This window comes from Dermacentor albipictus, chromosome 10 (assembly GCF_038994185.2).
Source record: "Dermacentor albipictus isolate Rhodes 1998 colony chromosome 10, USDA_Dalb.pri_finalv2, whole genome shotgun sequence".
NCBI classification, from domain to species: Eukaryota; Metazoa; Arthropoda; class Arachnida; order Ixodida; family Ixodidae; genus Dermacentor; species Dermacentor albipictus.
In genome coordinates this window covers 47,857,885-47,870,768 of record NC_091830.1, presented here as the reverse complement: position 1 = coordinate 47,870,768, position 12,884 = coordinate 47,857,885, and the positions used below count along the sequence as shown (strand labels likewise).

The 12,884-nt window shown below is 45.6% G+C and overlaps 1 protein-coding gene across 6 annotated transcripts in view; it reads left to right on the top strand.

Moving 5' to 3' along the window:
* LOC139051035 (b(0,+)-type amino acid transporter 1-like) overlaps positions 1 to 12,884 on the top strand; it is a 228,778-nt gene that overhangs the window by 205,418 nt on the left and 10,476 nt on the right. For 4 of the 6 annotated variants that reach the window (XM_070528062.1, XM_070528064.1, XM_070528065.1 and 1 more), the window contains 2 exons: positions 10,292 to 10,366; positions 11,816 to 11,917. In XM_070528062.1, coding sequence (XP_070384163.1) covers positions 10,292 to 10,366; positions 11,816 to 11,917 — 177 coding nt within the window. Of the gene's footprint in view, positions 1 to 4,630; positions 4,770 to 7,702; positions 7,849 to 10,291; positions 10,367 to 11,815; positions 11,918 to 12,884 lie in introns of those variants that run through there. The other 2 variants (XM_070528066.1, XM_070528063.1) reach the window with 2 other exon arrangements.

Genomic DNA, 12,884 nt, shown 5'->3' with positions numbered 1-12,884 from the left:
GGCACTGGCGGCAGTGTCGCACGGCGCATCCGTTCAGATCGTTTCTCAGTTTTGCCCTCGCCCCCGGAGACAGAAACCGTAGGTCGTAAAATTTTCCTGAATAATCAGTGTATTGTAATAGGCGTTATGTAGCGTCCACCCGGTTCTTCGCCTGGTTTATTTCATGCTATTGCACATTTCATGTGCCTGACCTAATATTTATTCACCATGATTCACCTGCATGGGCGAATTAAACGCTCCTGACATCCACTGGCCAGCACTAAATACAAGAGGTCGTGCCGTAGCAATTTCTAATGAAGTAATGAATATTTCTTTGTCCTTTGGGCTAACTCAAGTTCTTCTCTAGAGAAACTAAGTTAACTTCCATCCTCGACTTAGTTTTCTGAAGCGCTGATCTAGCGAAAGATAACATCTCTTGCGATGTAACAGGGGAAATCTCAAGTCATAAAGGCGTTTTGTTATCGGTCTCTTGTACAACCTCCAAACCACCCTATACGTGTACTGATTTCCCTGACTTCAGTCGTGCAGACAACCTTCCATTACCGAGATCTTAGCTGATTATTTCGATAAGTTTTGCTCTCTGTCAAACAGACAGGATGTAAATTGTCTTGTCAATTACATTGAGGATCTTGTGAAGTCAGGTATCCGACAATTTGTGCCCGTTAAAACTAAGAAAAGTAATGCTGACCTTCCCAGTATGACAGGCGACATCTTGCATTTATCTCGTCGTGTCCGTAGGCTTACGCGTTCTAAACGAACCAACGATTCCATAACCTTGGAGAGGTTTCACAAGCCAAAAAACGAATTTAGTTTTAAGCTACAAACGTCTAAAGATTTCTTTTCTCACGTTCAACTGCCTGATCGGTTACGAACTAACCTTCATAAATTTTGGTCTTCTATTTTATTTCACGATGCTTCGCCCTCTTGATTCAAAACTGATAATAATGTAATCAGTGATCCATCATTAATATCAGATGCTTTCAACAAGTATTTTCAATCCGTATTTGTAACCGATAGCAACTTCATTCCTTTTCTCACCAATATAGTTTGTTCTGAAGTATTCAATGACAGTGACATAAACAATGGATGCAGCGTTAACCTGATACAAAACTAGGCTATCAAGAAACGCACCATTCCGGATGGGATACACAATGTATTATTAGTTCGCTATTCCTTGGGGTCATCAAGATATCTGACGTTAATATTCAACAAATCCTTATAATTTGCCTACTATTCTTTCCTTGATGGAAGTAAGCTAAAGTGCGTCTTCTTTATTGATCGCGTTATAAGAAGTCTTTGTGGAACTACACACCGATTTTATGAACATCACAGCCATGCGAAATCTTACTACTAATAATTCATAAAAACAGTGCTTTTTCTGGAATCACACCATCTGTTATTCAAGATACAGCACGCGTTTAGGCGTTGTTTTAGTACGACAATGCAGTTAGCTGAGTTTAGGCATGATATGTTCTTTCACCTTGATGTTGGCAATCAGGTTGAATCTATCTATATAGATTTCCCTAAAGCATTTGACACGGTATTACATTCTAAACTAGTTCTAAACTTGACACTGTACTAAATAATCATAAACTGATTAACTGGATTTTAAATGTTTTTTTCACTTCACTCCCAGTTTGTCCCTTACAGCTCGACCAACTCTACTGCTATTAATGTGACATTTCGAGTGCCCCAAGGCTGCGTTCTTGGGCCACAACTATATTTAATCTACATAAATGATTTTCTTGTTAACATCTCTTCTAACATTCGTCTTTATGCTGATGATTGGGTTTTATATGTAGTGGTTCACTGTTCTAAGGATCGTTCCCGCCTCCAGTGGTCATATGCTAAATTTTGCTGTTAGTGCAACACCTGGCGACCGAACATAAACTTTGTTAAAACCGTCCTTATGTCCTTCTGTGAAAAATCTCCTTCGCTTTTTAATTACTCCTTCAATAACCGCGCTGTGTGTAGGGTATCTGAGTATAAGTATCTCGGTGTCATTTTTTACGCATAGCATATCATGCTGTAATCAGATTGACTATATTTGCGACAAATCATTAAAAAAATTTGGTTACCTACGTCCTGCACTATCCAACCCTCCAGCACATATTATGCTACTATTATATAAATTGCTAATCCGTTCTCTTGTTGACAAGGTATCTGTCGTTTAGAACCCTTAAAAGCAGTGTGCGATTAACAGGCCAGGAACAATCCAGAAAAAAGCTGTAAGATTTATATGTCACCGTTATGATCATGAGTTTTCACCGTCTTCTGCACTTTGTTCCTTGAATTTACCTTTGCTCTATTCACGTCGCCGCATAACATCATTATATTTCTGGCACAGCATCATCAATTATTCCGTTAGAATTTAAAAAAAAACAAATATATACCAACTTCGTGGCAGAGTCATCGACGAGGCATCACAAACTGAACTTCATATCCTACTACTCGCGGCCTACTATGTTTAAATGCAGCTTTTTCTCTGGCTCCATTGAAGACTGGAATTCCTTACTTGGATTCATTCGCTCATGCCCATCCCGGAGTTTCGTATCTAGCATACAAGATGTGTGATATTTTGTTGTGTATAATTTTTTTCTGTTAACCCACTCCTCCTATAGCGCTTATTGCGCTGCATTATGTAGAAATAAATAAATAAATATGTAAATAAATAAACAAGTACATAAAGAAATAAATAGACCTTTTATTGCTGCTAAGCAGCTAAATATAGCTTTTGATAACCCATGCGTTCCATCTTTCGGCAATATAAAATATTTCCATCAGAAACAACAACAGCTCTTTGGCACTGGAATTCTTGCTTGTGCCCAGAATCTTGATATCCCTAAGTGGGGAGCACATGTGGAAACTCGACTACGCCCAAGAAAATCCGCAGTACCATTGTTTCATTAACAAAACCTGATGTTCTCTTGCATTATCACTGATGCAGCGATTAGTTCGCCCAATATATGACTTCCCACATGAAAGTGGAAGTTCGTGGACAACACCACACGGCGTATTTTGCAAACGCCTGAGCTTTCTTTTCTTTTTTTCTTTTTTTTTGCATCGACCACCAGCTTTATCACCCTCAGGTGCATTTATGCGGCCAGTAAGGCTTCTCGCGGTGGAAAAGAAAACGTTTCTGGAGTACTTTGAACCAACTCGCGTAAGAAGTTTTGCTGATTCTTTTTACATATGCCGAAACCCATGAACATGTCAAGCAAGCTATTTCCTTCAGTGCGCATGTGCGCACTCTTTCTGTCACACCTTCCCTCTCCCCTTATCTTTTCTTTATATTTCCGAGCGTGAATAAACCCGGCGTTCTTCGGCTGGAACGACTGTCTCGTTCACTACGGGAGGGGCGTTGCCTCCACCCGTCAACCATTGCAACAGTGGCGACGAGAACCCCCACGGATACGCAACGGCGACCGGGCACCAGCCACGACACGAAGCCGCCCATCAGCCCAGCCGCGACCATGGCCCTCAAGCTTCCGGATTTCATTGAGGACACAGATAAGTGGAACGCATACCTCGTAAAAGTCGACGCTTACTTTGAAGCAAACGAGGTTACAGACGACGCAAAGAAGAGAGCCTTGTTGGTTGCGGCGTTAGGATCTAGGACCGTGGAAATTCTTTGCGGTAGAGTAGCACCTAGAAAGCCGAGCTCACTAAGCTATGAAGAAGTCGTTTCAACCTTGAATGAGCACTATGATCCATCTCCTAACGAGATATCGGAAAGTTTCAAGTTCTTTCATCGAAGCCAACAAGAAGGAGAGTCTATGCAGGCGTTTATCGTAGCAATTCGTCGAATAGCCCATAACTGCAATTTCTCTTCGATGTTGCAGCGAATGCTGAGGGATCGCATCGTTTGCGGAGTGCGGTCGAAAAACTTGCAGAAACAGCTACTAGCGAAGAAGGATTTGACTCTCGCGGAAGCCGAAGCACTTGCTCTAGCAGCAGAAAGCGCAGAGCTAGGTTCGCAACAGATAGGCAGTCAAGGTGACGCCATCGATGCGCTCAACTTTCAGCGGAAAGGGGAACCCGCAATATCAAGGAATGAACCGAGTATGACAGTGCAACAATGTAGATGCTGTGGCAGACAAGGGCATCAAGCCATTGCGTGCTCGCTGCGAAGGCGCCGGTGTTACAAATGCGGGCGACAAGGTCACTTGGCGAGAGTATGCTCGCGAACAGTTCCCGCCCAACGAACCTTGGCGATAACCGAACGTTCAGCTGAAATGGAAGACAGCGGCAGCAATGCATTGCAAATATGGTCAGTAAAAAGTAATGAAAGTCTGGTTCCGCCCATACAGAAACTTGTCACGTGGAATGGAATTCCGCTGAAAATGATAATTGACACCGGTTCGCCTGTCTGCGTGGTGCCTAAAGCGATATACGAAGCTCATCGTCATAAGTGGCCACCGTTTTGTGAGGCTGCGCTAACCCTTTCATGTTACCTTGGAAAGCTACCAGTGCTGGGCGTTCTGCAAATGCAAGCTTCCTATCAGTCTGCGACAGTTGACTGCAATCTCGTAGTGTTGAACTGCGAAGGCCCTAGCCTTTGTGGCCGTGACTTACTGCAGAAACTCGAAATAAAAGGGGCGCCGCTTCTTCAGATCACGTCGCAGTCAACCGAAGTGAAGCTGGAGAGCCAAGGAGCAGCACCCGTGATGGAGCAGTACGCTGACCTCTTCACGGAGGGCTTGGGACTCATCAAGGGGCCACCCGCACGGCTGCATATAAAAGACGGAGCAACACCCAGGTTCTGCAAGGCAAGAAATGTTCCGTTCGCTCTGTTAGACAAGGTCTCCGCCGAGTTAGACCGACTCGTGGCCGCCGGCATTATCTCGCCTGTTTCCTATGCAGAATGGGCCACCCCGGTGGTTCCTGTATTGAAAAGCGATGGGACAGTTCGCATCTGTGGAGATTTTAAAGTAACACTGAACCCAGTTTGTGAAATGGAAAGGTATCCTCTACCCGTAGTAGACGACATTTTCGCTACGCTTCGCGGGGGACAGCAGTTCAGCATCTTGGATTTACGCGATGCCTACAACCAAATTCTTCTAGACGAAGATTCGCGTAAATTAGCTGTTATAAATACACACAAGGGCCTCTTCTGCTATAATCGACTGCCATTTGGAATCGCGTCTGCACCTGCGATTTTTCAAAGAACGATTGAGTACGTTCTGCAAGGTCTTCCAGGGGTTCAAGCGTACTTAGATGATGTCTTAATAGCAGATGCGAAGGATCAGCCAAATAAGAATCTGCAAGCAGTTCTGCAGCGTTTCAGGGAATACGGCATCAAGCTCCGGGCGGACAAGTGCCGACTAGGCGAATCGTCCGTTACGTATCTAGGACATAGAATTGATGCCGCAGGGCTGCACCCGTCAGAAAAGAACATCGAGGCAATTAAGCTGGCTCCGACTCCTCGAAACGTTACGGAGCTTCGGTCATTTTTGGGCATGCTCACTTTTTATAACAAATTCTTGCCTAATCTGTCCACGCTCCTCAGCCCCTTATACCGACTTCTAGAAAAGAAATCGAGATGGTCTTGGGAAGGGCCTGAGGATGAGGCATTCCGGAAGGCTAAAGCCGTTTTGTGTTCCGCTCCGGTGCTGACTCACTTCGACTCCTCAAAAGAGATATTTTTGGAGGCTGATGCGTCACCCTATGGCGTGGGAGCAGCTTTATTCCATCGCATTGCAGGACAGTATCAGCCCCTAGGATTCCGATCTCGGACGCTCACTGCCGCGGAAAAGAATTACTCGCAGATCGAGCGTGAGGCATTAGCTCTCGTCTACGGTGTCACGAGGTTCCGAGATTATCTGCTGGGCAGGCAATTCACACTAATAACTGACCACCAGCCATTGTTGGGTCTCCTAAGAGCGGACAGGCAAACGCCGGTTATGGCCGCTGCCCGCATTCAGCGATGGGCAATCATACTCGGGGCCTACCGATATCGATTGCAACATAAGCCTGGAAAATTCATGTGCAATGCCGATGCTCTGAGCCGCCTGCCTCAACCGTCACAGGACGAAGCGGACCAGGAGGATGATGCCCAAATTGTACTGACCCTGGACCAGTGGGATCAGCCTGCCGTGCCGTTAAAGGAACTCAAAGCACTCGCCGTCGCTGATGAGGTACTCTCACAGGTACGCAAGTACACACGGGAAGGTTGGCCGCACAGTTTTGACATGGAAACGAAAGAGATGGCAGAGTTCTACAAAAAACGACATGAGCTGTCTGTTACTGAAGAAGTGCTCTACTGGGGTCATCGTCTTGTAGTGCCGACAAATGCGCGAGGGAAACTGCTAAAGCTACTACATGCAGCCCACCAAGGCGTTTCCGCTATGAAGGCAAAAGCCAGGTCTTTATTTTGGTGGCCCGGCTTAGACCACGACATCGAGCGCATTGCAGCGACCTGCCACAACTGCGTGCAAACGTTACCGATGCCTCAGGCTAAAGAACCAGTAAGTTGGCCCGATACGCGCGAAAGGTGGTCGCGCTTGCATATCGACTATGCGGGACCAATCAAAGGGAAAATGATTCTGGTAGTCGTCGACTCGCACACAAAGTGGATTGAGGCGGTTCCCATGTCACAGGCTAACGCTCACAGCACCATTAATGCCCTCAGGACAATATTTAGCCGTTTCGGTATACCGCGAACGGTCGTGTCGGACAACGGGACGCCATTCACCGCATGGGAGTTCGAGCAGTTTATGAAGCGAAATGGAATAGTACATATTCGGGCACCCCCCTATCACCCCCAGAGTAATGGCCTAGCCGAGCGAGCCGTGCGCACCGTCAAAGAAGGCTTGAAGAAGATAGGAGGCAGTTGCATCATAACGTCGTTGGCCCGGCTGTTGTGCAATTATCGAAACGCACCACACCAAGGAGGCCCTTCTCCTTCAGAGATGCTATTAGGTTACCGGTTGCGCACAAGATTGGACATGTCTTTTCCTCCCAGAGCCTGCCCTGCTAAAGCTGTGAATGACTCAAGCTGGAACTTTGCACCGGGAAACTATGTGTACGTGCGAAATTATGGCGTCGGCGATAAGTGGGCCCCAGGCACTGTGGAAGCTACTTCCGGCGCTCGCCTCCTGGATGTTAAGACTGCGGACGGGTTTGTCCGCCTCCACTTGGATCAAGTTCGTAAGCGGACCACCGATGAGACCCCAGCAGCCGTCGACCTGTCGAGGCTTCCTACAACGGGTTCCCCGGTATTAAAGGAACCAAGGACCTCTGAAACCCTTGAGAAAGTACCAGAAGCGCAACCTCAGAAGCTACGTCGCTCCACACGATCAAAGAAACCTGTCGTGCGTTTTGGTTACTAAGGGTGAAGAAATGCCGAAACCCATGAACATGTCAAGCAAGCTATTTCCTTCAGTGCGCATGTGCGCACTCTTTCTGTCACACCTTCCCTCTCCCCTTATCTTTTCTTTATATTTCCGAGCGTGAATAAACCCGGCGTTCTTCGGCTGGAACGACTGTCTCGTTCACTACGGGAGGGGCGTTGCCTCCACCCGTCAACCATTGCAACAACATATTAGCATTTAGTACATTGATCATAATGTCCCTCTATTTCCCTTTAGTACATACCGTATTCTTCCGAGGCTCGTCTGCACGTTGCTCCGGAAGAATGCGGTCACGTGTGAAATTACACGAGTGAAGGAAACCGTGTTATCGAACTATGCACAGACACGTCCTCCCGAAGTGCGCCTCACCATGTGGTGAAGACTACTTTCCCCGCACTTCTCTCACAAAGCCCTCACGACGCGGATGCAGAGGCAGCGCTGCTATGAAGTGCAAGGCGTGCAAAACACGTTCATCAAATGTGCGGAAATGAACAAGGTAACATAATTATCTAATGAAAGCATATGCACACGAAGGTATGAAAGAAACCTGGGCCATCGCGCGTATGGTTGACTGCTGATCACGACCGAAAACAGAAAAAAAAAGCACGAGAAGTATGGAAATCACACGATGAAACCCGATACATAGGAGGGGAAATTTTTGATCATGCCTAATGAAATGTACACAAATACATTGTAGGGAAATGAAAGTCGGCGAAAAGATAGGTTGTTAGAGGCGGGAGCCGAATCCACATCTTCCACATGTGGGTTTGGCTCTTTATCGAATAACTAGGCGACCGCGACCGCGATCCTCCCGTCCAATATTTCGGGTAATTGCGTATGTGTGCAGGCTTCACCATACAAGTTTAGCCAGTGCCGTTGATGTTCAAGGTGGCGGTCATCGAACGGCATTGAAACGAGAAAACCGTTGCTGATGATGGTTTGGTACCCTCGAACGGTGTCAAAAGTGTACTCTCAGGAAGTCAGCGGTGATATACGTCGTGATTTGGTGGTTCCTGGCAATGGCAACCGTCGCCGTCGTTGATTGGCACCGAGCAAGACCTGAGCACGTGCGTGCGGCTCGGCCTTGCATACTCTCATGATCACGGATATTTGTATTGCGGGTGTTTTATCGCACTTCCACACCTCACCCTAAAACTCCCAAAGCAACACTCTGCGCAGTTGTACTAAAACGCTCACTCATGTGTCTCATGCCTAGAAGCATAAAACTTTCAGGAGGAGGGCCATGGATGGCAACCTCTTCTTCAAGCACGCGCATTGTGAACACCAGGAGAGAACGCGATAGATGATCTCGAGTACGACCTATGGCCTGGCCTTAAGGGATGTCAGGGTTCCAACGGGTTCTACCGAAGTTTCAGTTAAACGATACTGTGTGCATTTTTCGGTAGAAACACGGAAGCCTTCCGCACTAAGCTAAATATTTGTTTTCAAGCCAGTGCGGTAGATCCTTTCCAAGTGCGTTCGACTTCGGTGAACCACACACTAAAATCGAGCACCAGATATAACTTCGAAAATATTCAGAGATATTTGCTCTTTGTGGAGTTTGTCTGATTTGAAAGCGTTGTTTTTTGGCGGAGAGCATTTTATGCGCTTGATTGTACGAGCAGTGAACGTCACTTGGTTTAGGGGCTCCATGCATGTTAGCCAGCTGTATCTCTGTGAAGGTTAACCCTCGAGCATGCAAAACTCTCCCACACAAGCACGTACACGCATAGTTAAGCCACATAGTGTGCATATATATGTCTGTCGCGAGTTTGATACGTTAGCTGGTTTCGAGTGATTGCATAGCGCAGGTGAAATTGAGACGGACGGGAAAAAAAGAACGCTGTATTGCTGCTTGTACATTGTGGAGCATTTTACGGCTTAGCATTGGACACAGCTAGCACACAGTGTCGCGAATCGTGTGCACAAGAGCAAGCTCTCCCTGTGCAGCTGGAAACACAAACGTGCTGGGGAGAATAGGTTCGCCAGCTGCTGGCATTTTTTCGTCGACGTCGACGAGGTGCACTCGATATATGTCAAAGAATAAAAGTGCGTGCAAATCGTGCCTCTGAGAAGGGCTATAAGCATAAATTGCGATGTATTACATGGTCGCTTGCCCCTGACTTGTCACCCAACCAAAGAGCCCCCATCACTGGACATGGAAGAGCGGAATGGTGAGTGTTTTTTAAAGTGAAGCTTCCTTTGCCCTTTCCACAACTATTCGGGTACTGACTGTTTGCACCTGCATGCTGGCTACTACTAGCTGCACTTTTGCACGATTGGCTTGCACATGACATAATGCAAGCAATGACTGCATATAGTGCAAACCGAGTTGACCCCAAGTAGCAGGTGGTCTGCCTAAGCGCACACGTGAACTACTCAGAAACACGCCTTCGTCTCCATGCCATCGTCGTCATTCCTCTGACCTTGCTTCATCGCCTTCATACAAGCGATCACTGATTTGTTGTTATGCGGTCATCATCCCTACGTCGTCATTTATTCGTCACTGTGTTGTCCTATCGTCGTCATTTTCTGTCGTTATCATTCCATTGTCATCATGGTACCATCGTCATTGAGCCATCATTATGACGACGGGGTCACTCCATGGCTGTCAGACTATCGTAGAGCGTTGTTACAGCATCGCAGCCGCCCGGGGCCGCCGCCCCATGAGTTTATATTCTGTGAAATCCTCTCATCTCAGTGCCCTAAATCTGTCATAAGGGACAGCTTTATTTGCCCTCTTCATATGTTGGGCTGTCACGCAGGAAATTTTTATCTCTTCTGCACCAAATCTGTGACAATTTGCAACTTTCAGTCATTCCAATTAGGAGTGAGTAAGCATTGGGGAAAGAGACTACTGGTTACAGGTGCCGCAGTGACTTCTTTATTTCTTAGTTAGGTTACTCTGATTCTTTTTTTTTCCCTTGTGTTTATCGCAGAATCTACGCACGGGCGCTTGAGAAGAGGCATGGGCCTCTTCAGTGCAGTTGCGGTCGTTGTTGGCAGCTGCATAGGTAAGAATAAAGCAAAACATTATTCCAGTATGTACATGCACTATGCGACCACGTTTGATGCATATACGTAAGATTATACTCACGTGTGCCATCAGTGTGGCACGGAAACATGTCCGGCTAACTCGTACACATGCTTGCACAGTACGAACGAACTCAAATAACAATATTAGGAATTATGTAGCGGGTGGTTACATTCCTCTTCAGATTCTTTCTTTTTTTATATTTTCGTGCTCTGGTGGTGAAGGTACAAGCTTACGCTATACAATCAGGCATTGTACTGAACAAATCTTTATGCGACATTGAATGGTATGAATACTGGCATCTGCTCAGTAAAACAAAGTACAGTATGTTATTAGCACTTACAGCATATGGGTCGCCATAAAATGCTTGTTATTCGCCAATTTTCAATTTACTGACATGCTCATAGATATATATACGCGGGCCATAACTATGGCCCAAATTGAATTTTTAGGGTAGACATAAGCTGAATACCGTGGTACATGACCCGCATTGCTTGTTAACTTCCTTGTGTGAGGTTTCTGAAAGAATCACGCAAACAGGACTAGCACGGCGATGAGCGACGGAAACGTGATGCACCAGGAACGGAATATCAAGTGTTCTTTGTTGGTGGTATCGGGCATACTAAAATTTCCAAGTGCAGCTTGATGCCTGATTTTTACGTACGTGGCACATTTCACCATTTTTTTACTGCTTTGGTGTCGTCTAAAGAGAGAGCGTGCTGGCTGACTCATGCGTGTTTTCGATCGAGTCATGGGTTTCAGTTTCGCGACTAACACAGAACCTGTATAAAGTATGAGTGCAGAACGGTAGGAACATGTTCCTGAATATTTATGACGCTCACATAAAGTATATGCAAGCGAAGTTCGAGCCAGAACAGACTCAATGCATTGGTTTGTGTCGTGCCGCTTCGCTACTCATTTGCATTCACTAGACAGCAAGACTTCATAGTAATGTGAAATCCAGGATTCCAATGAAATTATCTGCAGAACACTTATTTTCCGCCGCGCATTCATGTGGCAACGAACTTTCTCCAGCGTTTTGGTTCCGTGTGCACAACGAAAGCGCTACATTCTGACTCATTTCGTGCTGCAATTTAGGACGTAAATGGAAATTTATGTACATCTGCCGATACGTTCACGCAACTGATTTAGTATTTAAACAGCGAGAGCATTTCGACATTTCAAGGGTTTATATGCGCATGAAAATTTAGCATCCTCTAAAAACAAAACTTTTGACCGTATTTTCTCAGTATGGCGATTTTAAAGTTAACGTTAGCTTCTAATTACTTTTTTATAAACATGATGAAATAAAACGTATATATTTCTGCACATCACACTCCCGCGACTTATGTGCCCGATCAGGAAAGTAGGTGTTTTCTTACCATGCAAAAAATTTGTTTTTTTGTAATTTTTATTGCGACCATTGCAGGTTCTGGAATTTTTATAACGCCAGGAATTGTTTACGAGGACTCTGGATCGGTGGGCGTCGACCTTTTGATATGGGTCACAGCTGGAGTGGCATCACTCATTCGTAAGTATTGAAAATCCTTAACCTGTTCGCAATGTTTGCCTTGAATAGCTTAACAGCTTGGCAAGACAAAAGGATCACGCTTGGCTGTTTGATGAGACCGATGTTGTCTGAAGTATGGGATATGGCACGTGATGATATTAAGGGGAAGCAATGTCCTATGTGGAGGGTAGTGGAATTCTGCAACAGTTTCTCATGCGCACATCACTTACACGGCAAATAGCACATATTTTACCTTGTTATCAACGAATCACTAATTATTGCAGAATGAAAGTCCATGGTTACTGAAGCCCTATTCATTTAGTGGAAATCTGGAGCTCATTCATCCGTTTTGAGAAATCGTCCCCAAACTTCTTTGCGAAGCTCGTAATGTTCTGCCACACTTAGTACTTTGGAGGAATAAATCACTCATAAGTGCAGATAACAGTGTTAACAAACTGCTCTCCCGCTTCCACTCACTTCTATTTGCTTAGAGAAAGCGTTCGGCACAATCCTTCTCACGAAGAATGTCGACCCTCTAACAATTAGCAGTAGAATAATACCGCGACGCAATGTACGGCCGCCGCTGAAACACGTCATATATGAGGCGCCTGCAGCTTGGCTCCTGTCGTGCTTTCCTCTGGACACGCTGCGCCCTCTGGCGAAGCCGCCGCAAAATGCGCGTGCGACGCGTACGGGAATATACAAGGTTTTTTATTTTATCGTTGACAGAATCTTTAAAAGGACCTGTGATATGGAGAAGAATCCTCTTTTTCTAGCTAGATTGCTCTCTGGTTCACACATCATTTGCACAAAAAAATGGAACTGAATATGCGCCTAATTACAAATGTTTCCTAGTTAACTCTGCAACTAATTACTTTACGCCACATCGCAATCTATGAATTGCAGCGCTGATATTTAAAGTATAATTTTCCTTTGGAATGAATTGTGAAGAGGACACCCCTTTCGAGATATGCATTCCCAAAGTTTG